General features: G+C 42.4%; 2 protein-coding genes across 2 annotated transcripts in view; one reads left to right on the top strand and one right to left on the bottom strand.

Annotated features, from left to right (window-relative positions):
* Positions 1-27,892, top strand: part of beat-VII (beaten path VII) — a 495,135-nt gene that overhangs the window by 15,547 nt on the left and 451,696 nt on the right. The gene's annotated exons all lie outside the window — the stretch shown is intronic.
* LOC135699034 (protein smoothened-like) lies at positions 1,078-25,799 on the bottom strand. Its single transcript, XM_065219215.1, has 2 exons — positions 25,757-25,799; positions 1,078-2,180 (listed from the first exon to the last, which is right to left on the bottom strand). The coding sequence occupies exons 1-2, from the start codon at positions 25,797-25,799 to the stop codon at positions 1,078-1,080; spliced, it is 1,146 nt and encodes a 381-aa protein (XP_065075287.1).

Genomic DNA, 27,892 nt, shown 5'->3' with positions numbered 1-27,892 from the left:
GCTTCAAGGAAGCGGCACTCGAAGCTTAGCCGCTCCGCGAGAAGGAGAAGGGTGTCTGATGGCAGAAGCTGTCCATCCAGGAGAAGACAGTTCTGTACCGTGCGTCATTTTGGTTTGCCGAAACCAAGTACCCAACCGGCTAGTGGAAGATGCATCTTGTCTGTATTTTCATCATGCTACAACCTCAAAAACAGGAAGGACTCGACCTAAAATGCTCACCGGCGGTAGTAGTAGTAGCAACAATAGACCTGCAGTAGCTTCCCAGTGTCAGCAGTCGTGGTTAGGTACTAAATTCGTCTAACTGGCCTTCCCATTTTTATTGGGGGTCAAACTACTTCGACCATGGTTAAGAACCTTTAAACACCCTGTGCTGGTATTCTTATTTTTCATTATTCTCAAATTCTTACTTTTAATCTGTTTATCTCCATAGTCCATGGAATAATTTCCAGCATTATCCAAATGGCGTTTCAGGATCTCGATACTGGTTGCAGTCGTTTGATGACTACCTCCTCCTTGTATGCTTGCTTGTCGTTCCTTCATATTTTTATCCTTGGTCATACCGGAATGGCATAATAATCTCGCTGAAACTGCTGCTGGTTCCGATTGCATTCAATAATATTGGCTCCGTTACCTTCGGTGTTGTTACCTTCACAATTCTGGTAGCAGCATCTTTCTTAATGTTGCTGTTGTCATCGGTGATACGAAGAGTTGTGAAAGAGCGTAGAGGGACTGCAATCCGGTAATACGGGATCCACTGACTCCGCCAGCCTCCACAGTCAATCGAATCCGAGTTCAGTCCATAGAATGAGCTATACGGCTGACTGATTGGTGAACCATCGTTGTGGTTCTGCGGAGAAACAGCTGTGATTGCAGATACATCTGAAGGTCAAAGCGTACCTCCTGTTCACAAACCGTGACAAATTGTTCGCCCACGTCGAACTGAAGTCGTGACTCCCGATCACCGAATTGATATCGAACTTCAAACCAACGGGGTCGGTGTGGGAGTTTTGAAAGGAGATCAACAACCGTCCCTGGTTTTGAAATTCCTTCCTCTTCGCAAAAGCCTTAGCAATAACTTTATGCTTCTGTAGTTACACGGGTTCCTCGACATCTGGTCGGAAGCGCCTCCGAAAATAACGACATCACGATACCCGACGCGAATAAGCAAATCAGATGGATCTGTAGGATTGCCATACTTGGGCGACTCTGAAGCTTGCAAGCGCTCGTCACATCCGTGTACGTCGACGAAATCTGACAGATGATGTATTTTTTAAGCGCCAGTGCCCAACTTTCAGTTTTTTTTAACTCATGAATGTGGCAGAAAATGGTCGCAACGATGAACACAAACGTGAACATTGTACAGATTCCCATCCGGACAATTGTCTGTCGGATTTTCTTACTAGCACGAGCCGAGATAATCTCCTTGCTAGATATCTTCAGCTTGATCAGCGTCAGTAGTCCTCTTCCTAGGAAGTACCCTCCAATGAACAGAACACAAGCCACCGGCCCCAGCAGAAAGCCCGCCCTAATCGGATGATTCAAGTACCCCACGAAGCAAATCCCAACCGTACTGTTTCCATAGATTTCACTCAGAGCCATGATCGTTATTGTCAGCACTAGCGGCAGTGACCGCGCAATCAAATGGAAGTACGATACCTTCTTAGCAATCCTATCCTGAATTTTCCCAATAGCTTTGAAACTCATATGCCACACGTAGGTGAAAATGACGAACCAAACCATGGCCGCAATTAGGAAGTAGTAAACCAAAATAAACACCACAATACACGAGAGATTCTCACCGGCACTGGGTTCCGAAATGCGCAGAGTTCCATCCTTGCGACAGACGATGTCCTCCCGACTACCAGGAGTGAATTGAGCGAGCCAGCCCAAACAGGACACCATGAAGCAAAAGTTGATGTAGAAAATCACCAACGCCGGGAACTTGTTCGCATTGTGCCAATCGATCGCAAACGTTGCGATCGTAAACAAATTGAACGTCAGGCATACTCCGGCACCCCACGCGATCAACTTGTGAATCGGACGGTGCTCGTGATCGGTGAACAGTGGATCCTTGCACTGCAGACCGCATCCCTCGATATCTTTATAGTAATTCGCAGGGGAATCCGCTCCGACCAGCGGTTTCAGACACAGCCCCGTAGCGAGGAACAAGCATGTCCCCACTGGAAAACACAGAAAAATTAACAACCATTTCTCTAACGTTCTAATCGCTTTATAAAACATTGCAAGCACCTCATCACCTCATTCACCGCTTTAGCAGGCCCCCAATAAAAGGAGCCCTAAGTAAATGTCACGCAATGCCTGCCCCAATCGGTCATCTTTCCTCTGCCCCATGTTGCTTTTGACCATCTTCGCCGCCTGCTGCTGCGGTGGTCAAGAAGCAACAGTTTCCCCGCCCCCTTTGGTGACACATGAGACTGACACTGCAAAGGCATTTTCCGCAAATCGGCACGTCAACACTTTCGCAAGCACTCACTCAAAGAGAGTGCTGGCGATGCTGGCGGTGCCGAAGTGACGTTAATTGATACGCATGGCCATCTGGGGATGGATCCGTGCTTGTCAGGTCGGTTCAAAGGGAAAGTGTGCCGAAAATTTTCCGGGCCCACTTCGATGTCGTCACCGCGCATTATGCGATGATGAACCGTGCGTGCGAGAAGATGTTGGAAGATTGATGGATCTGTGTGTGCAAATCTTCCCGTAAATGCAACCTGTTGATAGCGAAATTTGATGGATCTGACTCGGGAGATGGTTTAAGTAAACGGGCGTGTGTAAACGTACATTTAAGCTTCGTCCGGGGGGTGGGTAAGTGCAGGCGATGAAATTGATAGCGTCTATTTGATGGGATATTGAGCTTCCAACAAGAGAAGCTGCAGATTAATGAAGAAGCACACCCAGATTGGATATGTTGGCGAATGGCGGTACGCTGTGTCGACATTTTATTACCTCTAAAAGTGATGGATCGAATACCCGAGTTTCATAAAAAAAATCACTTTAACACACATGAGGCCAAAACACACGCGCCTACTGCGAATCATCACACTTTTCTGTTGCAAATCGCAGCTCTTCAGTTCGAACGAACCAGAATCGCTGCAACCCACGGCCTACTGCTATAAAGTGGCAATTTTTATATTTCTATCATAAGGAAGGGGTGGAAAATTCGACTACGTCCTCTACTCCCTGCTACCGGTTATGATATTATATGCCGAAATCTGTCAATGATATTGAATTTTTCCTCCATGCTTTTGCCCTTTCGCGTGGTGCTATTTTTGACGACGACGACGACGATGGGTGGCAGATTGCAAAGATCATTTTTTTTCGTACCCCTTTCGTGCTGCGCCCTCACCACGGAGCCCCGCTACTAGGGTAGGAGCGAGTCACATGATATTTTTCTAGCCCACCACCACCCACCCAAACCAACAGGAGAGACTTTGGTTGGATGGTACAAATGTCGAACTTCAAACATAAAATTGGAGAGAATTTAATTCGATTTGCTGGGATTACGTTTCAGCAGATGGGATGCGTTGCCGTTTTGTTTACCGGTTCCTGCTAGGGGAAAGATTTGATAAAATTAGTAAAGAAATCAAAACACTCTTTCGTTTGGGTTCGTTCGAGCTGAAACCAAGGTAGGCTAGACGGTGATGAGTGGAGTCAGTGAGTGCCCCAAAATATCCCGAATTAAAGATTACTCTAATTTATAATAACATTCAGCCAGAACAGAAGAATTCAGTAAGTCGTTTGCTCCACCCCGCCACCACTGGCCTCACCATCCCTCTCCAAAGGGGGAGTTTGATAAAGAGAGATGAAAAAACCGATTTGTACCTTCCTTAAAAGTTGTCCTAGCTCGCTATTCTACTTTCTATATGCAATTTTCACACTGCCGTACTCTAACGGAACTATCAACTCGATACTTTCATCTACTCCATCTATCGTATAAAAATTACCACTACAGTCTGTTATTTGAAATTAGCATCTTCAACTATGTAAACATTTCAAAGTTTGAAACACTAGATATCTACGTGTAGAACACAGTGAACCATAGTGAAATACACTTAAAATAAATGTGATTGTGCATATGAAAAATCAAGTGTTTAACCACTTCGATCAGACGTGTGCACTTTTTTGAGGGTAGATGTGTTGCTCAAGCCATTTATTTTCGTTTCAAATTCAGCTAATGAATAAATCTGCACATGTTCGTCACTGCCAGAATTGCCACTGACAATTGACATGGTATGTCTTGACGATGACTGTTAGCTCAAATGAGTGACCAAAGCAGATTTTTGAATATCGCCACGAATTGTCGAAATTTTGCAGCACTGCTGCTAGCTACCCTCTCAAAATTGATGGAAGATTTTTATGGTGACCTTACGGAACAGTCAGAGATGTTTTGCTTTATTGCCATGCCGATGACGTTCGGGTACTGCAAACATTAGCAACCGCATAGAACGGATTCTGATGGACAATTCCAAGGAGGATTAATGACTGTCCCGGGGGGGGGGGGGGATATTCTGTACAATCCCTAATTCCAGTCAATCACAAAGGGATTTGATGATAGTCTCAGTAGAGATTCTAACAATTTCAAAAGAACTTCGGACAATCCAAAGAGGGAATATGGAATATCCAAGGGGAGATTCCAGTCAATCCCAAGGAAGATTTCACTCAATATTGAGGGCGGTTCATGACAGTCCAGAGAATATTCCAAACAATCCAGTCAATCCAAAGGGGGATTCCGGACAGTTGCAGTATGAAAAAAAAAAAATGAGATGTGGTGGTTCCTGTATCCCTTCGGCGATCGCTCATTTACAATCTTCATATAAGTTTCAAAATAGAATCAACTATGAAGTTGGCCAGAACTAGCCTATTTTGACATGGGATGAATAGCTAAATAAAATACCGCATTCAATGTTGTTCCTTTTGAGCTGCATGTGGAAACTCTGATATTCGTCATGAGAGAATCACCCAGTAGAACACAGCAACGCAGCTGACAGAAAGACAGCAGCAGCAACGACGGAAAGAGGGCGAATCCTCGGCTGGCTGTACGAGGTGTTGTCGAGGATTAACTAGGTGTTCATTCATTTGACACTTAAACGAGAGCGATGCGAATGGTACTACACTTGTTCAACATGCAATTCGTTCAGTCATATACACACCTCACATCTCACTCCATTTCTATAAAAAAAATCTTGCATGGCTACGGGATTTAAAATATGCTCACGTTCAACTGGATAGTGAAATTATATCAAAAGGATTTTCCACCCAGAACCGGCAGCTCCAACACACAAATTGTGTTTCCGAGTTCTGTCAAACGTTCATATCCTGCTGTTCAAACTACCCCAGCAAGATGCTCAAATGCCATTCCTCATGTTGCAAATACTTCAGCAACACTTTGATCCCGATTCGTACCTTCCTCAAAGTTTTCCTTGCTCGCTATCTACTCTCTATATACAATTTTCACACTGCCTAACTCTAACAGAACTATCAACTCAATACTTTCATCTCCTCATCTATCGTATAAAATGACCACTTTTAGTCTGTTATTTGAAAGTGGCACCTTCAATTATGATTCTAATTATTGTTATTCAGCTCGATGGCATCTTCGGCATCAGACAGCTTCAAATAAATAAAAAGGAGTCACTCACGGCATTTCATGGAAATGTTCGTAAATCACAGTATCTCCGTGAACCCCCTTCACTAGTCATCCGGCTACATCTAGACTAATGCCTTCACTTGTGTCACTTTATTATGCCTTGCTGGGTGAGTCTTCACGTCATCAAGCTGCAAATCTGCAATCCATAAACGTGCCATAAACTCCACAGCGCAATTCGTTCGGAAGCGTACAATGTTTCCTGACAGTCCGACCAGTATCCTCACTGAAAAGCCACAAAGTGTTACGCTCTCTGTTGACGGCGCAGTGAAATAAAATTCATTCACCTTATAAAATGATGCCATCCATCAGAACAAATCGCAACGCACCAAGAGACGGTTTCAAGCCAAAAGCCAATAACTATTAGTGGTCGTTTTGTATGGATCATGGAGGTCTCTCAAGGTACAGCTCTTGTTGATCCAGCAGCAGACGCCATCAAACATTCTACAATAATTTGAACCTTCTCCGGCAATACATCAATGTACTGATCACCTGCGCGAGCGAACAAGAGAGCTGCTAAGGTGCATCTTTCTGTCCTGATTCGTGCAGCTAAAAAAACATACCATCCCTAACTGATGGTGTTTGAATTGAATTCCAATGAAAAACCACAGGTAACAGTGATCACATCAAATTCTTGATTAGGAACTTCAAGAAATTTGATAAAGTTCTGGAAGCATTCCTTCAGCATTTGTTTCCAGAGTTCTCCACTTTTAGTACTTATTACTGGCAGAACATTGCTTTTCGTGGCTACGGTTATTCGATCCAGCAAGCAACTTGGTCTTCAAGCAATAGAGAAAAGCAAGCAGAACCAATATTTCCGGCCATGGGCATATTTTGTTTGGAGTGGTCGTTCTGCACCACTCTCAGCCCGACAGCTCTCCAAAGAGCGTCTCATGGTAGATCATCAAATTACTCATAGGTTTGATAATTTCTAGATCGTATGAAAGATTCTGATGCAAACCGGAGCTAGCTTTAAATTCTATGAACATTCATCCTACAGTTACACTCATGCTGCATCTTGCTATCTCGAATTGCAATTAATCTCGAAACCTAATTGCACGTCCCACCTATCAGTCCAGCGTTCGTCCTGAACCACTGCTTCAAAAAATCTCTAAGTGGACGTCCCGTCTCACTCATCATGCGGTCGTCCCAATCCACTTACACGACATTTATACAATGGACGTCCCATCTCATTCTCCTGATGTACGTCCCGTCACATCCGTTCAGCGTTAATTTAGAACCGCTGCACACTGGGGACAAAATCGAAACAATGTGTTAAAATTCAATAACTTCGGTGCTCGCTGGAACAAGAGACTAAAAAATAGTCATTCTTATAGAAAAAAGTCTCAGGAATCGATTGGAGTGGGTTTCATCTTGGGCACGATAGGGTAAGTTGGGGTTTTTCACAGTTTTGCCCTAAAATCTTCTATTTTGCATAATTTGAATGCTGTATCTCAAGATACCGATTATATAGACGGATGATTTCTTCGGCAAAGTTGATCAGGAGGTCAAGGACTGACTGTTGGATGATGGACAGAACAATTCGGAATTCTTCCGCTAGGCGGCGCTAGTGAGCATTCAAAGTGTATATGTTTGTGCTGCTGTATCTCAAGATCCTGACTATTTAGACGGATGATTTCTTCGGCAAAGTTGATCAGGAGGTCAAGGACTGTTGGATGATGGACAGAAAAATTTGGAATTCCTCCACTAGGTGGCGCTAGTGATTATTGTAAGTGAATATATGTGTACTGCTGTATCTCAAGATCCTGACTATTTAGACGCATGATTTGTTCGGCAAAGTCCCAACTGTAACTTAACGCCTGCGTCCCAACTGTAACTTGACGTCCCAACTGTAACTTAACGTCCCAACTGTAACTTAACGTCCCAACTGTAACTTAACGCCTGCTCTCAACTTAGTGCTCTAGATGCACTTCCACAGTTGTTAATTGAAAGCTTTCCAAGCCTGTTCGATTTTTACATGTGTATATTGTGTGGCAAGTACAATAATATACTATGCCCAGGGAAGTCGAGAAATTTTTCAATCTGAAATCCTAGACCAACCGGGATTCGAACCCAGCCACCTCCAGCATGGTTTGCTTTATAGTCACAGGCTCTACCGACCGAGCTTATGGAAGCCCCCCTAATCTATGAATGTAATCAAACTAAAATGCGAGATGGTAGCCTAATTAACAAGTTTTGAGGACAATTTGGTGAACCTAGAACGTCTTAAACATATCGAATTCAAACGTAAATAATATGCATGCTATGTTTAACCCTGTTTGGAGATGTTTTAATACAAAGGGCTTTGAATCAGTGAACCTGGATGAGAATTTGATCTGAACTCAAGGACAATTTGGAGAACCATGAGTATCTTATTCACCTCAAAATCAACTATAAACGAACAGCAGAAACTGTATGAACGTGTTTCGGAAAGTTTTGTCGGTGAGATCATCGTGCAGATTTTAGTTTATCCAGTAGATCAAATAATCTGACCTCTAGAACAATTTGAAGAACCTAGAACTTCTAATACACCTTAAATTGATGTTGTTTGGAGATTTTTAGTTGCTAAGGACCTTGTATCAGTTATGGTTGATCAGGTAAATCATTTGATCTGAGCTCAAGACAATTTGGAGAACCTTGATTATAAATCAAAATAAATCAAAAACGATCCGCAGAAACTTTATTAACATGTCTTTGTAGGTTTTGTCGCTGAGGACATCGTGCAGTTCAAAACTGTGAAAAACCCCAACTTACCCAACTTCCCCCCCCCCCCATGATGAAAACCACTCCAATCGATTCCTGAGACTTTTTTCTATAAGAATGACTATTTTTTAGTCTCTCGTTTTCCTGCGAGCACCGAAGTTATTGAATTTTAACACATTGTTTCGATTTTGTCCCCAGTGTGCGCTGCTTCAAAAATCTCTAAGTAGACGTCCCAATCCACTTCCATGAGATTAACAGAATGAACGACCCATCTCATTCTCCTGGCGGTTGTCTCGAGCCGCATTCAAATCTTACACAGTTGATGTATCGTCACATCTCACTGACCGAATAGCGCTCCTGCAAAACATGACTATGTGCCTGATTACGTTAAACTTGCACTTTTTTTCAATAAGTGCCTTCTTTCATGAGTGGAAATAAGTAAATTAAAACGTTAAATTCAGAAGTAACGCTAACTGTTGGATATTATTGCTTTATGTAAATGTTCGTTTAGTTTAACACTGACATTAGTTCACGAATATTCTATACAACAAAATTATTCCATTTTAGCAATTTTTGGCAACGTATGTCACATTAGAAAAGAGAAAAAAAGGGATCACGTTCTACATTCAATTGGCATCACTGCAATCAAAACAAATAGTTGAAGCTGTGCAGAACTTTGATATTCCCTCACTCACAGAAGAAAAACTCAATCAGCGTCAGCTTTCCGATCGCGAACAAAAGGGTCGCCACTGGCTTTGTCGTTCTCTTTGGATCCCACTATTATTTTAACTTACCAATTAAAGATCGCGGCTTACACGCTGAATCATTCTCACCAGGTTTTTCTAAAGATTCTGTTTTTATTGAAATTGAAATTGTTAACAGTGCAATATGTAAAAAGGCTAAAAGACAATGAAAAAAAAAAGTTTTGTTTTCCCATAGTAATTTCCATATAAACTTCAAATGGTTTGTGCCAAGTCAGTTTCTTATCAAATGAGTTTAAACTTTCAATGGCTAATCAGGACCTTATTTGAAACCGTTTGAACACTGTGGAGCGAAAATTTCATATTTTGCATCAGTCTACTGTATATGCACGGAGAAAAAATAGCATAGCATAGCATAAACCAGGTTGCACAATGTCGTAGGTGGTACGAGATCCAAACTGTTGTTAAGAAGGAGACCCACCTTCATCTGTTGCTGTTAGATAGTAATTTGTGATTAATTACTACCTCTTAGTTAAAGGATGTGTCTCCCTCCAACAGGCCAGAGCTGTCCTGGCCACGTCCTTGCATCTGGTGGGGAAAGGGAGGAATGTTAGTCCGACACTTACTTAATGAGCATATGGAGAGAACTCTACGACCCCTCATAAGTGTCATGGTAAGGGTGGATTTTTGTTAGTAGGGAAGGTAAGCCATAGTAGTAAATAGTTTATCGGTCCGTTTTTGCTGCCCATTACTTAAACATATTATTCAAAACAGTCTTCAGACTTTGGAATAAAGAAACGTTATCAGCTCGATCATGTTGCTCCTTTGCGCCTGAAAATGTTTGTTGATCCTAAACATATGCACAATTCATTCTGATAGGAGGTTCTCATGTGTAAAAGGTTATTAATAGTATATGGAATCGTAGATTAGAATGTGGCAGTGGCATTATGGATAAAATCTGCCTGCAATCATTTCTTATGAATGCAAGAAGCTTGAACCCGGGAGCTAGAAGGTGACAGCTCTACCGCAACTACAATGGCCCATTTCAAGAACGCAAGCATTCCGAAGCCACTTTCACACATGATAAGCCCCGCTCCAATACATTATCGATGCAAATATACACCATTGATAATGTACTGCAACTTTCAATCAAGCAGTAGTGCAATACTTGAATAAGATGGATATTTCCCATATTTCCTATCGAGGCCAGAGGAACGAAAAGGTAAATAAACTTAGCTGAGCGTAACTACGCGTAGGTTAGCACAGTCGGCACCACATGCAGTGGATAAGAATTTGAAAATTTTCACTTAATGCACTTTTCAGCACCACTTCTGTACTTTCAAATCAACACTTTTAAAAATGAAATTGTAAATTTATAAAATTTTCACTAGAACGAAAACGACGCAGTAAAACAAAAACACGTCATTTTCGCAGCGAGGCCTACTTCAATCCTCGTATATGCAAGGAGAAAAAATACTACCCAAAATTTGAGTTCTTTTTACTTAATATTGAGTTCAGCGTCTCACTTGCACTCTTTATTGTTGTCAAAAAAGGAACGAGAAATTCGACCCAACGATATAGTTCAGCCCAATAAGTTACTTTTGAGTAAATTGCATATTCTAAAATTTACATGAAGAGTACAGCAAAAAAAATATTTTAATATCACATTAAAGTGGATGCACTTCAATCGGGTCGAGAATATGGTGTAATATTACTTGCCAAAAAGGATAATATTATCATGAATACAGTGCATAAACTGACATTACGCTGCTTTTACTGCATTTGTTTATTTTTGTGGCCATAAAAATTACATGAGATTTTCGACAAGATTGAAGTGCATCCTCTTGGATGTGATATTGAAAATTATTTTTTGCTGTGTAAGTATTTTTTTGCTGCTGTTAAATGGAAACTACTATATGCGATTTACTCAAATTTGGTTTATTGGGCTGAACCCCGGAATTGAGGGAAAAGTACTTAATTTTGGGTAGTTTTTCGTCTCCGTGTGGATCATCACAACAACAACAACAGACGAGAGCTTTGCTCAGAGATTTATATTCCTCTTCCGTTATGGAAGCTTCTAAATAAAATTTTGCCGATCACAGCACACCGTAATTATTAATAATTATTATTGATGATGAGCTTCCTCACATCAGGCATGTAATGCTACAAGATGAGAAACCTCTATGACCGATTTTGTGAGATTGAGTATTAGCTTTCAAGAGCTAAAAATAATCTTCTGAAAACACTTTACCAAATTCATTAGTCTTGAAATCACACCAGTTAGTGATTACCTGGGTACTGCGAACACAGCCGTTTTTGTTTTGCAAGTCAGCAGGAAACAACTTGAAAATTTTCCGATATCACAAATTGTTTTGCTAATGCACTGCTTACAATTTGCATATACATGCTGTCGAAAGTTCACCCTTTGCTCCATAAATAACGTGTACATGGTGTTGGGAGTGCACTTACCCACATGACTCTTATAAAGTTTGTTTACATTCTTCCTTCAGCAGTTCGTGCAGGTTCGTTCGTTCGTTACATTGTTTACATCCGAGTATTTGAGCAAGTTTTTTGTTGAAGAATATTAGTAAAAAAATGCCGAAATGACAATATTTTCAACATTGACCACAATACTTTCTCTGCCGACGGGGATTGTATGAGAAAAGTATCACTTTTAGCAGCTCTAGATCGTTGGATTCTTTTTGACAGCACCAGTTGGATTCTTTTTGACAACCATTTCGTGTTTCTCCGCACCACTCAGGTGATTACTACTCGAAAAAATAACCAGAATTATGCTCATTTTTCCATTGTCAGGAAATTAGTTTGATTTCTCGGGAACCATTTTTTGACGTAGGACTACGTCTTTAATTTCTCCTGGGGGACACATTAAAAAAAAAAAATCAAAATTCAGACACGTAACGAAAAATTCCAAACACGGACGTAACGATAGAGTGCAAATCCAACACACGACCTATTGCGCATGCTCACATGAGCGAGCTCACCGCTCGGTTGACCACTCACCATTTCATCAATGAATGGAAGGGAGGAGAAAAGCAGTGGTAATGAAAACGCTTACCAAATAGTTTTCTTCGTCATTTACTTTCGAGCAACGGACGGATAAGCGTCTGATATGACGTATGAGTGGAACAGCACGCATCGCACCAATATGAAGACGGCGACGAATGCACCCACATCGACCGGAGGAAAGGCTTCCCGCAATCGACTTGCACTGGTGTGAAAGAGTCAAGTAGCGCTAGTTGTTCTTTCACAACAATCCAATTCAATGCTGATCGGAGCACTTCTTGGTCTGGTGCAAATGCTGCCATATACTTGCAACTAGGAATGCTCTGACGAAAAATACTCCAAAAAGGAGGGGCCTAATTAGCTATTCTGCAAGTATAGAAGAGTCTGTAATTCAGTGAACGTAGTCAGATGCATTTCCTTTAGCTGTGGGGACAGTCGTGACAACTAATTTGAAAGACCCAGAAAGTGAACGCAGACTTCGGAATGAGAAGCATTACCAATGGCAACGACATCCTTCGAACGTTACACAGCTGAGTTTGACTATGATGATCACCTGCGTAATGCTGCTGCCAGGAAAGCCAACTGAGCACCCTGTCTCTGGAGATACCCAAGTACACCAGTTTGCTCGCTTCGATCCAAGATGGCAGTTTTATTTGCGACGGAGATGGTCACCACAAATTTGGTAGGACCCTGAAGGACGCGGACATTGAAGGCTCTCTGAGTAGCTTCACTATCTTTCGGACGTTCCACTGCAGTCGTTCCGTTAAGCTGACTACAACATTGATCACCTGCAAAATTTCAACCGCTGTGCAATGGTGTTAGCACGCCATCCCGAGAGTACCAGCATGTAAATCGCTGTAGAATTTCTTTTAAGATCTCTAGATGGTGAGTACAACAGGTTCACAAAATTTACCATGGAGAGAAATAACAGCAACGAATCATCAATCAGTGCCAATAGAAGTGTTCGGAAAACAACCAGCTCTTTTCAGGGCAACCAATTCAAAAACGGAAAGAGTTAAGATAATCGATTATCAATCAATTAAAAGAACTTAAGGTTCAACATATTTGTTCCGTCCACTAGCGGTCCTACGTAAAGCTTCCGTTCGTGCCCCTAGGAACAGACCCTTCTACTATTTTTTTCAATTAAAAATGACCACACAACTCATTTACATGGGGTAAATAAAGAAGCCTATCCAGAGGAACGTTGGAAGAAACTTCCGGGAAAAGTCAAAAGCAATTTGCAAGGGAACTCTGAAAATACTACCCGTGTAAATTGGAAGACTTTTGGGGAGGTATGAAGAAACTTCTAGGTGATGTCGGAAGTGTCTTCCGGTGGATGTCAGAAGAAATTTCGTAGTGAAATAAGTAAAATATATCCGTTGAAGTAGAAATACACCACCGTAAGGAAAGCTGGAAGAAATTTCCGGAGAATGTTTGGAAAAACTTTGGGGAAATTGAATGTCATTTCTGGAGAAAGTTTCACGAATCTTTAGTGCAAAGTCAGGAATACTTGCAGGCCAAGAATTTGCCAAGCGAAACCGGTAAGCGCTTCTGAGACACTATGTGAGAAACTCCCGGGCGAAGTTGGAAGAGACTTCCAGGAAAAATTGAAAGAAATTTCTGGGAACCAGAAGACACATGTAAATTTAGGCAGCTGGATGAAACTTTGAGAATAATACAGAAAAGTTTTCCGTGGGTAATAATTTCCACTTCCAGCGGTTTGAACGGTGGAAGAAATTTGCGGAAGAAGGTGCCAAAGTTCATGCAGAGTTGGAAGAATCTTCCAGAAAATGTTGGAAAATCTTCCGGAGGAAATCCTGGCGAGGTTCAAATTTTAATGAACAACTACCAAAAATTATATCACTGGATAAAAATATTTCTCGATTCCCTGGAATTCTCGGGAAGAGTCTTCAGCTATTTCACGATTCCTTGGTAGCCAAAAATGGCTGGATAATGGATACACTAACTCCACCATACCACCAAAAACTTTAAAGAAATTTCATTTTAGCCAGCGATCCTTTAGCATCCCCAGACCTGAACAAGACTTGGACCTTTTATGGCGGTAAGCTCCAACTCGGATTAACTTTTAATACCGTCCCTTTTTGGATGATCTGCAACGTGTTTGATTAGAGTTGAGATCATTTAACTCCGATGTCGACATTGAAGAAGCCTGATATTGTTGATCGGGATTTAATCCGAGGATAATACCGGTTGGAGCTTACCACCATTAATGAATATAAAGTATGAGGTTGTATCCAAGACACAACCGTAGATTTGACGTAGGATTACGTGCGGGATCGGTATTAATATTCGGCGACTGTGTTAGGGAAACCATTTTTTTCGCATCACGGAAATGCCTCGTTTTCTGATGACAAAATTATACATTTTCGTGCAGAAAACGTACTGAATGTTTGGTTTATTCAGGCAAAAATTGATTGGAAGGATTTCTTGCTACAATTTTCCAATCTTGAGATATTTGTGATCAATCATAGAAATTCCAGATTTTTTACGTAAGATTATGTCTTTCAGAAACATATTGGGGGTGCCATTTTAAAAAACCAAAATCGACCGCGTTACGAAAAATGGTCAGGTTTTGACTAATTATAACTCTGTCATCAACTGTTGTTTGATTTTAATTCTTAACATGCCAATCGATTGGAAATTTTTCCACAAATCTGCTAGAATGAACACTTTATCAATTTTCAATAGGTCACTATTGAAAATTACACAAATGTCCAATGTGCCTTCAAACAATTGGTTTCCCTAACACAGTCGCCAAATATTGATACCGAGCACGTAAACTTACGTCAAATCTACGGTCGTCTCTTGGATACACCTCTTAATTCTTTTGCTTGTTTCTAGCGTCTTGGAGAAATCCTTACCTAAATTCGAATATGTATGTACCATTTCAATACTGTTACGCATTTAACCACAAACGTTTGGCTACTGGGTACAATAATTTATGGTGGTCCTGAAAAGAATCGTTTTGTCGCGATGGTCGCGAGCTATATGTTGTTTGGAACGAGGGTGACGCGCTTGGCATAGATGGCCCACAGCGGCTCACGACGAGCAACTGAATCCGATCAGTAGCGGTGCGGCGTCTTCCTCCTTCTTCGGTGAATCGAGGGCTCTTGAGAGCAGCATTGATAGCTAGCTGCTTGCGGGGAGCAGGCATACTAAAAGTACCGCCTCATGACAGTATTCCAACGGCTGTCGCTTTCTTTTCCCTACGACAGCCTTGAGATTGAGCTATAAGCGACAGCCCACAGTGAGGCTGTTATACGACATGCAACGTTGCCGTCTTGTGCAGTACACGACAGCTCGTTCTCAGTCATGTATTTTGTTCGTTCGGCTATGACAGCCTCGGATGGTCATTCGTAACGTTCCTCGTACATACAACAAGCAGTCCGTCGAACTGCCGATTCGTTGCTGCTGTCTTTGAAATTTTGTTTGTGTGTCGTAAGACTGCTACTACACTACCAGTGTGGCGCCGGAGCTCGTTCGGTTGCTATCACGTTCGTGCTGCCCATTGCAAAATTTTCATCCGATATTTTTTTAAAAACGCGCGGTCTCCGGCGAAAAATATAAGCCTACCCGACACCAACCTGACTTCTACCAAACCCCAACCCGATGTTGACCCGACATTGACCCGACATAAACGCAAAATTGACCCGACATCGACCCGACATTTGGCCGACGTCGACCATAAATTGACCTTACATTGATCCGACATCGGGCCGACATATCTGTTTGGGATCATTCTTCTGGGTTTCTTCCATACTCCACTGCCGTATATCAATTGTATATAATGTCTCGTGACAGCCACTTGGGTAAGCTGAGGGATGTCGTCGATTTGTGAAGGCTGTTATGACGACAGAAACATTGAGAACCTGGTCATAAAGAATTGTATAAATACAGCCCATTCGGTTCACTACGTTCCAAGCACGATGATTTTAGCAAAGCGGGTATAGATGCGACTGTTCTAATACAGCTTTCATTCGTTCGTGCGTGCGCTGTTGCCAATACACTTCGAATTCAGATCTGAACGTACGGTAGCAAGCGGCAGTAAAGCACACAAAGCAACAGTCAATTCAGGTATAAACCAACTGTCGCGAGGAGGCTGTACTATTTGGAAGCCTGGCGGGGAGCCTTTCGTTGTGTACTGGAGAAAAATGTACAACGTCACGCGCCGAAAGCACCGCTGCTGCTGATGATGATGGCCGGACACCACCACAAACGGTGATTTAATAAGCACCGTTTTTGCTGGCAATCGGTGATAGTTTTGATCGCCATTGCAACAGTTGGACATTTGTGCAATTTCCAATAGTGACCTGCTGAAAATTTGTAGAAAAATTTCCAATCGATTGGCTTGTTTAGAATTTAAACACATCTGATAGTGACAGAGTTATAAGTGGTCAAACCTTGACCCCCTTTCGTAACGCGGTCGATTTTGTTTTTTTTTTAAATTGCATCAAAAGAGTGTGCAGGGATGATACAGAAGTCGAATGATCGAAAATCCCTATTAGTAACCTTTTAATTAGGGAGGGAGAGAGAGAAAGAGAGAGAAAGAGAAGCATCCCACCTCTGATGAGGCCACCTCCGTGTGAACGGCTACTAGTTGATTGATAAACAAACATGGTTCGGTCGAAAGTGAACTGATTGATGAAAAAAGCTAATGTGCCATCATTTGTTCCCATTACCAGCAACATTTCCGCCTATTTACAAATCGATCAATCATTTTCCTTTCCTTCGTCTGAGGCATCAGAATTATGTACGGATACATAACCTGTACGGCTGTCGGCAATTATCGACTAATATATCACCACCACCATCTCCACCACCGGTGCTATACCAAACAATGTTTTTTTTATTTTCTGTTACCACTGCTTTGCGGTTAAGGAGTAAAATGGGGGGCCCAGGGACACCTTGGGGAAGTGGCCAACAAACACTAATTTCAACATCGATCGCCAAGATAATCTTTCATCGACTTGCTGTGTTTGACTTTGCCAACTCGCGTTCGCGTTTTCATGGGAATCCACTATACCAACAACAACAACAACAACAACATCAACAACAAGGTAGGCTATGCTTTGCTTTCCGGCTACCATGATGATGTTGATGATGGAACAAGCACGTGGTGGCACGTACCAAGCAAATTTGTTCATTTCCGAAGTACACCCGGGGAAAATCAAACGAAAATGGAAGCGAGAAAAAAAAAATTAAGGGCCCTCGCACTGCTATGCTACATTTTGAGCTTGAAACGTGACACTTTGATGGAACGGTGGAAATGAAACCAAATGGGCCATTTTTCACTCGCAAAACGATGTTTTCGATTTTTTTTCCCAGTGAAATGGATTACGTTTCGGAGCTTGAAATGAATCCGTTTATGATTCTTTCGTTGAGAAAATAAAGGAAGATGGCACGTCAAATTGAATTTCTTTTCGAAACGAATGCCATAAGGACGCCTCGTCAAACAAAAAAAGCACAAGCAGCATGCACTGTACCGACACTGACGGCTTGTGTGTGTGTGTGCAGTTAGACCAACAGGTTCACAAGATGTCATCCACTTTTCCGCCCTTCAGTACGCTCTCAAACCGAGTCGCAGTAAGCTTTGCTGGAAACCTATATGTATGTAGGTTGGTACAATTTAGTTATGATGGAAAGTCAGCCCGGAAGCAGGAGCAGCAAAGTAGGCGACGGGAAAGGGGTAGGAAATAGAATAAATATATTTTCTGCTGTTTCTTTTGGGCTGTCATTGCCGGGCCCTGCTGGTGGACTCTAGTAGGATGAGAATTCGAAATGGTCTGCAAAAGCCAACGACTACTGTGCCATGTTTTTCCGCACGAAAATTGACAGAAACTGTCCGAAACAAGGTGCAAAGACATCGGTTCATCGCCAGAGCAGCAGTTGAGATGGGACGTACTCCTTTTGCTGTTGATTACTTAAGCTTTCAGAAAATTGATGTCACTCTGTACCCTCCGACGACCGGCGAAGATGGCATGATATTCATTTATCGTTGAAGAAACGTTCCATTGTGGGCCGCGCAGGAAGCGGCAAACTCCACAAAGGCTCAAATTACTCAATACCGAGTCGAAAATGGCGAGCTGCCGTGTGCCGGAAATCGACCCAACTAATGAAATTTACCGCTGACCCACGCTTCCTAGCTCGAGAGCGGAGCTCGTTTAAAATAATTGATTTAATCAAATTGGCCCCACAATGCTACCTTTAATTTCCACTTGAAACAGGGTACCCATTATTGCCGCACACTCGCTGACCCTAACCTAATCCTCGGACCTGTTTACCGTCACACACCAGGCCAGCGTGTTTTTGTTGCTTGCTTGCAAACTCGGTTGCGCTGTGTTTGGGTGAGGTAGGTTATATGTGTGTGCTCGCACTCGTTCTCTCCCATTAGTTCCAGGTGACGTAGCCAACTGCGATCAACCAAGTAGTAGCCCCAGCCAGCCAGCCAACGCCAACTACGGGTGGAATCCACTTCAGAAATTTCAACCTCAATTTTGATTCAACCACTTTTCCACCCCCTCCCCTCCCCTCGACTGCTGCTCCGAGGGTCGTTTTGCAATTTTTCACTTCCCCCGAACCGGTGCGGCGGCGGCGACGGCGAAGCAACTGGAAAGGAAACAGTTTGTACCCGTGGTGCTTCGTAGACGTTTTCATTATTCAGCTGTTTCCTGTTCCTTTCCCACTGGTGCACACCTCCTCGCACTCTCGTCTTGTGCTTGCACTTGTGAGTGTGTGAGTGTGTTGGTGTTGAACCGGCAAACAGCTGGCGGGATGAATGGTTATTCGTCAGAATGGCTTCATATCAGTCACATTTTCAGATTTTATCCGCATTAATGAAAAAGGTAGGTCGCTTCTAGTGTGATTTGACGGTTTCGGAGGAATTCGTGGAATTCAGGGAGCCGGAGTTTTCGAGCTGTCATTGCTATTTTCGTCGAATTTGGTGTATTCAAGCTAGCTGAGAGGTTTCGCCGGCTGTGTGAAGGTTTTTGTTATGACATCAAAATTCGTTAATTTTATGGTAACAGATGAACCTTTGTGAGAAATATTTACAATAGAATTCACACGGCTGCTGAAGTGTCATTTCCTCGTTTCAATGTGCCTAAAACCAGGAATTAACATTAAGGGGAAATAGATAGATCATCTCAGAAATTGCAACTTTACCAGCATAAAGGGTGTCCACGATGAAATTGCCACACACAAAATTGATTCGCAAAATTCGAGTTTTCATCCGATTGCCATCAAATTTTCAGGGATTGAGAAATAACTATTAAACTTCATTTTACCATTTTACTCGTATTTTATTTACAGTCCATACGCAAATGCCCGCACCTTGGCCTTAACCCCGGCCATAAGATTCTGCACAACCTGTGAATCAACCGTTTTTTGCATGTAAACCCATACTTTCTTCAGTTCCTCGACTGTCTTCACTACCTTAGGTCGTTTAAGAAGGTGCTGCTTCATAATCGCCCAGTACTTCTCGATGGGGCGGAGCTCCGAAGTGTTGGGAGGGTTGAACATTTTCGGCACGAAATTGACCTTATTGTCCGCATACCACTTCAGCACGTCCTTGGAGTAGTGGCATGAGGCCAAATCCGGCCAGAAGATTGTTGGGACGTTGTGCGCCTTCAGGAGAGGAAGCAGCCGCTTCTGGAGGCACTCTTTTATGTACACCTGTCCGTTCATCGTGTCCTGGGTCACGAAAGGTGCACTCCGTTTCCCGCACGTGCAGATGGCTTGCCAAACCAGGAATTTCTTCGCAAATTTGGACATCTTCTGAGTGCGGACATGCTCCGGAACGCTGAACTTATCCTTGGCCGTGAAAAACAGGTTGCCGGGGATCTGTTTGAAGTCGGCCTTCACATATGTTTCGTCGTCCATGATGCAGCATTCAACTTTCGTCAGCATGTTGAGGTACAACTTCCTGGCACGGGTTTTGGCGGACTTGTTCTGCTTCTCGTCGCGATTAGGGGCCTTTTGTACCTTGAACGTTCGAAGCCCAGCCTTAGTTTTGGCCTTCTGGACAAAACTTCGGCTTAGGTGCAGCTTCTTAGCCACATCCCTAACGGAGGCGTTCGGATTTCGGTTGAAGGCCCCAACTACGCGGTTGTGATTTTTGGTGTTGTACGGAATACTTTTTCCTTCACTTCTGGGCTTCCGATCGGTGGTCAACCGTTCCTCGAACCGCTTAATCACTCGCGACACCGTGGAATTAGCGATTCCCAACGTTTTAGCGATGGAACGATGCGAGAGATCCTTGTTCTCGTGTTGAATGCGCAAGATTTTATCACGCACGAGCTGTTCTTTCGACTCCATTTCCGCGAGTTTTGATCACAGGACTTTAAAACTTGCAGGATGTAAATAATGCACTATGAACTAAATCCACCCAAATTTTCATTAAATTCTACCCAACGGTTAAAAAGTTAGAGCAATTTCATAGTGTGGCAATTTCATCGTGGACACCCTTTATTTGAAAAGTGATGCGAGATTTCTCCGAGTTGTTCCCGGAAAACGACGAAGGGAACGAAGTATGCATGAACGAGATCACCACGGCGGATATATGGGCAGTGATTAAGTCAAGTGCTTCAAAAAGTTGGAAGGGTTGTATACTAGATACGACCGCAGGGTTGGCGTTGGATAACGTCTGTTATGTGTTGTACTTAATTGTGTATATTATATTTTAGGAATATTCCTTAATAACTCTTTTGCGAAAGTTTGGTGGCCCTGAAAAGAGCCGTTTTGTTGGGCTGATGTTGTTGACAATGATGGAACGGGCGACCTTGTTGGACGCTTATATAGTAGAACAGAAAATATCAGAGGTGTCAAATACTCGCATACGTACGTTAAACTCTTTCTTGATAATGTTGTGGCATTTTTCCAACGCGCTCGGCGTAGTTGTCCTTGCGGAGCAGACGGTGAATACGACCGACTGAGAACTGCAGCAGCTGGGCATTCCATGACGGCGGCCCAGTATACCGAAGCACTGGCACCAACGCACTCGGCGTAGTTTTCCTTTCGCCCCCAGGCTCTGCTTCCGCTGCTCTGGTACTGCTGCTCTGGTACTGCTGCTCTGGTACTGCTGCTCTGGTACTGCTGCTCTGGTACTGCTGCTCTGCTGCTCTGCTGCTGGGTCGTCGATCGGATAGACAATGATGGAACGGGTGACCTTGTTGGACGCTAATATAGTAGAACAGAAAATATCAGAGGTGTCAGATACTCGCATCTGATGTCTCGGTTGGAGAAAGTATAAGAATATAAAAAAATCAATCGATTTTCACCATCTTTAGACAATGGTTTACTTTTAACCATTTTTCAACAGTTTACAGAATGAAATCAATAGTTTTAAAACATTCAGCAAATTGCTAGAAATATTTCCAATCGATTGATGCCATTATCTCGTAAATCTATAGAGAGACGGTTGAGTTATTATCGTTCAAAATCTTTTAATTTTTCGTAACGCATCCAAAATGACTGTTTTTAATTTTGTACCCCCGTATGTTGCCAAAAGACGTTATCCAACGTCAAAAACTCACCAGTGCCAGATGGGATTCCGAAGGAATTTTACCTCCGAACATTTGACATCATACATCGCGAGCTCAACCTTGTCTAAATGAGGCGCTAGGATCTAATTTTCCATCAGAATTTGTAGACGGTGTAATCGTTTTAGTGAAGAAGAAGGGAACTGGCAACACTGCTGGTACATACCGACCTACTTCGCGCCTCAACTTTGATTACAAAATTCTCTTCCGCATACTGAAAGAAGATCCGAAGACCGTCATGAATATATGTATTTTAGTTTTTCTCATAATAAGAGCTGCTGATGTTGTGCTTATATGAATTATGAAAACAGCAAGCAACGATGTCCTAGTAACAACATTTTTGAACAGAAATAGTATAATTTACTCCAAATTGAGGAATTAGAACAAAATCACTCATGTCATATGATAGTAGTTTGATCATTTTCTTTTTGCTCGAAAGTTGTTGTTCTACCGTTTGAGTTGCGTGAGAGAGACGACGGTAGAGCATGAGTGTACGAATATAAACAGACTGTTGCGCACGACATCAAGGGAGTGTGTTAAAAACGTAAACTGTTTCAACTCCTGATGACAACACATCATCTACTCAGCAACGCTCAAAAGTGTTCAAACGGACACAACAACATCTTCCAGGCCACGCTAGATTTGAAAAATGGGATTGTTCAATTGACGGCGTGCAAACAGGCTGGAAAGCTCGTCTCTTTCGACCTGGACCATGCCTTCGATAGAGTTAGGCACTCCTTTCTCTTTGAGAACATGCGTTCTCTCGGCACAATGGTCAACTAGTGGACTTGCTCTCACGAGTCGCAGCTCTATCCTCTTTCCACCTGTTGATAAACGGGCATCTGACGACACCGTTCCCCATCCAGCGATCGGTGAGACCAGGGGATCGAAGACTTCAAATCAAGAAGACTGGAAACTGTTCCCTTCTCACCTACAAATGTCAAACGTCACTGATAACAGCGCCTCTGTCAATCAAAGGTGAAACTTTGAATCACAAGTGTTAGTGAGACTGCTCATAAACAGTGACTGTGTGTGTGACCTAATGTCACCGAAACGAATACTAGATAAACATTTCAAAGGGTCCTATCTGCATTCATCGATTCTCTTCATCGACTATCTTTTTCGTTAATAACTCAATTTCAAAAGCATTCCTTGCTGTTTTCAAAGTTCTAAGCGCAAGACAATAACTTCTGCTATCAAACTGTGTGGCATAAAGAGCACGAAATATGTTTGCGTAGGCGTGGTTATCAAAAGAGAAAGTCGATGAAGAGAATCGATCAAAGCAGATAGGACATTTTGAAATGTTTATCTAGAATAATCGTTGTTTTTGTTTTGCTCTACAAAATTTCACGGCAATTAATATCCTAATCCCAGCAAGCTGGTGGTTTTCCAACTCCTAACCGAAAAACTTGTCATGGTGGGTCAAGTAGAGGATTGAAACTCGGATCCATACCTAGTGAAAATAACTTTTACTTGTGAACGAGGAACCGAAATATTGTTTATTTTGCCTGTTGAAAGCAATCAATTACAAGAAATTAGCAGCTTCCACCACCTTTGAGTGAACTACCATCATTCGTAAGCTGCTGAAAATTCAAGGATTTAAAATGAAGAAAGATCCGGTACATATCACGATTCAACGGAAGGCGTAGCAGGATCCAATGTTGGAGAAAATGAAAATGAAAGGTTGAAGGACTACATTCCCAAACGGTACCTATTGATTAAGAATATATTTCCATTTTAGATGTTGGCAGAACATGAAACCACCGGACAGTGATCCTATGTATGCTTTAACAATTCTTAGAATTGACCGACCCCTTTCAGAGAATGATAACAACAGTGTCGGATTGGCCAGTGACATTCAAAAGGTCAGCGAGTACTGCACTGAAAAAAGTTTTCACTTAGTTTCTATTAAGAACGCACATAGTATTTTTCCAAAAACAAAAACAATGATTTTTACCTGAATATCACATAGCATTAGAAATTCTATATGGGAAATCATATAGATTTCATTGGAAACATAACGTTCATGTGATTTAGTGGTGCAATTTACAATTATGGGATCACATGAAAGTTATGTGAAATTCAAATGGATATTTTCCACAACTTAACCACCGACAAACCGACATGGAACTTAAACTTAACTCTTGATCGAGAATCCATAACGGTGGATTCAAATGTGCAGCAATCCCATCTGTCAAAACCATAGAAATTTGTTATCTAGATAAAAATAATTTGCCCGGAACGGATTAGACACGAACCAACTCATACATTTTGTATGCGTGTTTGTGGCTAGGATACACCTTTTTCACAAACACGGCGGCAGATGTCAGTTTTGTTCTTTGATCAGAAATGTGGTGGTACTTTGTAAGGTCATTCATGTCGGTGACTTAACTTCCCCCACTGTGGTCAGGTGCCAAAGCCATGCGGAACGGGCGTGCATTTTACGAATGCCATACGAATGCCCATAAATGCATCACTGCATGGGTTAGGAAAAGTGGAAGATAATTCTGAGATAGCAAATTAATGATCAAGGAAGGTCCCACCATCATTGTGAATGGCATGATTGCCATAGTTTTAATTTTCAAAACAAATTGACTTCTTCTTCTTCTTCTTATTCGCATTTCAAGCTTATTGCTTAGCGCATATTAGCATATTGCGTGCTCTCAACTTAGTGTTCTAAATGCACTTCCACAGTTACATATTAATTGAGAGCTTTCGATGCCAATACCAATGCATGAATTTGTATATTGTGTGGCAAGCACAATGATACTCTATGCCCAGGGTGTCGAGAAAATTTCCAACCCGAAAGATTCCCTCGACCGGACCGGGAATCGAACCCGCTGCCTTCGGTTTGGTAATACCGTGCCTTTACTGACTAGGCTGTGAGGCCCCAATTGACTTACGCATCTGTTTAATTTCAGCTGGAATTTTACTCGTTGTCAGCATAGAGCAAAGAAAGAAACTTTTCACTTTTTTTCTACCTATGTGTGTGAATGCACTCGTGAATTAACACACACCATCATACACAGGCTCCACTTTTGCTCAGAAGAGGCGTTGCCGTTACTGCCGCCTGATTTTTTGCAGAGTTGCCAGTCTTCTTGATTTGTAGTCTTCGAGGGGATCCAATATCAATGCATTTGTTCGTATTATACTTACATCCACTGGTGGAGTCCCTCGAGCGAATGTGTGATACTGACCTGCTAGTGCCATATGCGGATGATATCAGCGTAATCACTACATCGGCACGCAAGATTATAACAAAGCGTGATCTAATCCATCGGTTTGGACATGTGTCTGGCAACGGCCATAGATGTAGGGTTCGTCAATGGAAACCCGATTCAAAATCAAAATTCTTGGTGTCATCTTTGCTAACTCGAGCTGAATTTTGCATCTATTTTGACTCAAATTTATGTCAAAATTGACGCTCGTATATGTCAGTCTCAGAGCACTTAAATTTGCATAAATTTTGCTAAGTGGGTAGTAGGAAAAAATTGTTTATTTGCGATTGATTATGCTTTTAAATTGTTCGTACATTCCAATTGCTTAGCCTGAAGGGTTCTTCATCTTTGTTTAATTTGTTATTCGAATATACGTGTTTACGTTTTTCAACTATACTACTACTGGCATAATGCAATATGCATTCTAACGAGTTTGCTACATATAAAGTTTTATTTATGACAAATCAGTGTGGAATTGATGTGAATATTTTGTGGGGCCCTGTCTGTCTGCCCTGTTCGTTTCATGTGAAAAGTTTACTTTGACAAATTATACCAATCCATACACAACCATGCGACTTCAAAACCCATTCCCACCCTGTTAGACGATGGGAACATATCGACCGAACGAGGGCTGGTGAAGTATTATTGATGATGCCTTCCAAGAAACGAACAGCGTTTTAAAGGAGCCTAACGGTCAATGCTAAGACAGATATATGCGATGGGGTATTGATTTTTATTTTCACTACTAGGATCTTAAAAGGTTAGAGGAAATCTAGATAAATCACGGATTAGAAGTTCACCATGGTGCTTCCTTTCAAACTGCTCAGTTAATCAGATAAGCCAGCCTACCAAAGTTCAGAAATCATTCCAAGTTCAGCCATTATTGATTCGCACCTGACCGGGTGGTTCGCCCCAATGGAACCGTCACTCTTGCCATGTCTATACTTTACGGCCTATCCCATCGCAGAGGTCAACAATCGATTCCCCATCTTGTTTATCATTGTTGCATCACTTAATTCCCAATACCCTTGCCCAATCTAGCAAATGAGAATAAGAAGCCCACAGTCGCTCGGCAAACGGAAGAATCATGTTCATCCTCAAAATCAATAGATCGAAGCTAACAAAGCAGGCTGGCTGAAAGGCAGACGAATGGATAAACAAACGGACAGCCAGCTCTGGGCCAACCCAAAAGCGACCCACATTCCTTATCGGATCTCTGCTGTGGGTCTCTTATCCCTGGTAAGTTTCAACTGTTTGGGTTTTGTTTCTGCTGCTGCTTGCTGCCCCTGGGGGATTACCGCAATTATTGAGATGGCGGAGAGCCGCCGGCAGAGCAGAGTCTCATCCCGTTTTGCCGGATGTAACATGAGATTCTTGTTGTTCGCGCAAGAGTACCGATTCAATTTCAGATAAACATCCTTTTCCCGTGGTTGTTTACGGCTTTTGGAACTGGAGTTTTCGGTTTTTGCTACAATTTATCACTTAACAAGTTCGTAATTACTTTCCCGCGTGCACACAGTAGGCACTTGCTGAACGTGGAAGCCATGGCGATTGTGCAGTCGGTTTAATCGCACTAAAATTAGCACACGGATCGCCGCGACATTTACGATGACGATTGTCGTCGAGCGATAAATCCGGCAACTTGGTCACGGTAAGCCTTTCAATTAATTTTCCACCTGGGAGACGCCCCCGCTGGGAGCCGTTACAACCGCCATCGTCGTCGTCGTCGTCGTCAGTTATGACCGGTTTGATTTCCGTGCTTCGGTCGGTGTAAAAGAACTCTTGACGAATTGCGATTGAAAAATCGTGTTTGCGTGCGTGTGACATTTATGTTTGAGTTACCGTGAGTGATGGAAGAGGGCTTTTACAATGTGGTGAAATTGAGCCTCCGCTGCCTGGCGCGGCTAACTAGATGAAGTGTTTCCTACAATTGTATTGTGTGGGTGTGTGAGTGTGTGTGTGCGCGCGGTTTGCTGAGATTAATCGTTTCCGATAGGGGTTATACGATCGTAAACATGCAAAATTGCTGTCATTATACGCGGCACGTGATATAAACTTGTTGCAATGAGAAAGGAAACTTTTAGGTGGGGTGCTTTTATGGTTTATTTATAAACACAAATTTCCCTTGGGGTTCTTAGATCAAATCGAATCGTCGCCGTGAGTTAATTTGATGTTGTGATATTCATGACGCTTGGTACTTTGCTTCAATAGAATTAGGCCGGCCAAATGACACTTTTTAAAACCGAATCATGGTTTAATTGAAGTCCCACACAAACATCGTAAAACTTTAACAAGAGACACCTTTCTTTCATCAGGTCCACATGGAAGCAAAATTCTTCCATCATTCCCCCAACAACCCCATCCGCAAGAAACCGATAATTCTGCTATTCCATCCACTTTCAAGAGCCCTAGAGACAACCGATAGCTGAAAGGGGAAAATCTACGGGCATTGGTGTCCCATTTTTACACCCTACGGCTGTTTTGCTGATCCACTCTTCCAGAATACTGTAATGCTTCCATTTATGCGATTCAATTACGTTGATTTTTTGTTTGTGATTAGTGCTAGCCATAAACTAGTCAGCTAGTCATCATTAAATCAACTCAATTGGTTGAAGAACAGCCGATACATAGCGGTGGGTGAACGGTACCATCCACCGCATAATTGGAGGGATTACTGTACGCTCATACACGACGTCGTTGTCGTCGTCGTCCTTCAGCCCCCCCCCCTGCCCCTTCCTGACAAAGTGACGAAAAGAACCCATGCCGGGCGAAACGAACCGTATCCAATCCAATTTGAGCTCGAGAACTCTTCAAACAGACAAATAAACTTCATTATAATCTTTGTGAAATGCCACCGCACTCACTCCGGCTCGGCTCGCTTGTCTGCTCCCGTGTTTGCTCTGAGTCGAGCAAATTTTCGCACCCCATTCTACATTCCAATACAAACAACAACATCAGCGCCATTGAGCAAACTGCATTGCATACCGCCGGGCGGGGAAATTTTTCCTTCCTTCTACATATCTCGGCCCT

This window comes from Ochlerotatus camptorhynchus, unplaced genomic scaffold, assembly GCF_037179485.1.
Source record: "Ochlerotatus camptorhynchus isolate MF236.1 unplaced genomic scaffold, CSIRO-AGI_Acam_v1.1 ptg000102l, whole genome shotgun sequence".
Taxonomy (NCBI): Eukaryota; Metazoa; Arthropoda; class Insecta; order Diptera; family Culicidae; genus Ochlerotatus; species Ochlerotatus camptorhynchus.
The sequence above is the reverse complement of the archived record's forward strand: the minus strand, read 5'-3'. Positions and strand labels throughout refer to the sequence as shown.

What these genes read in the sequence shown, in the direction of transcription:
- LOC135699034 (XM_065219215.1), bottom strand. Translation starts at nt 25,799, where the DNA reads ATGGCAAGAGTGACGGTTCCATTGGGGCGAACCACCCGGTCAG. An exon ending in GGGGCGAACCACCCGGTCAG is followed by an intron (nt 2,181 to 25,756) that starts GTGCGAATCAAT and finishes TGTGTTTTCCAG; the next exon opens with TGGGGACATGCTTGTTCCTC.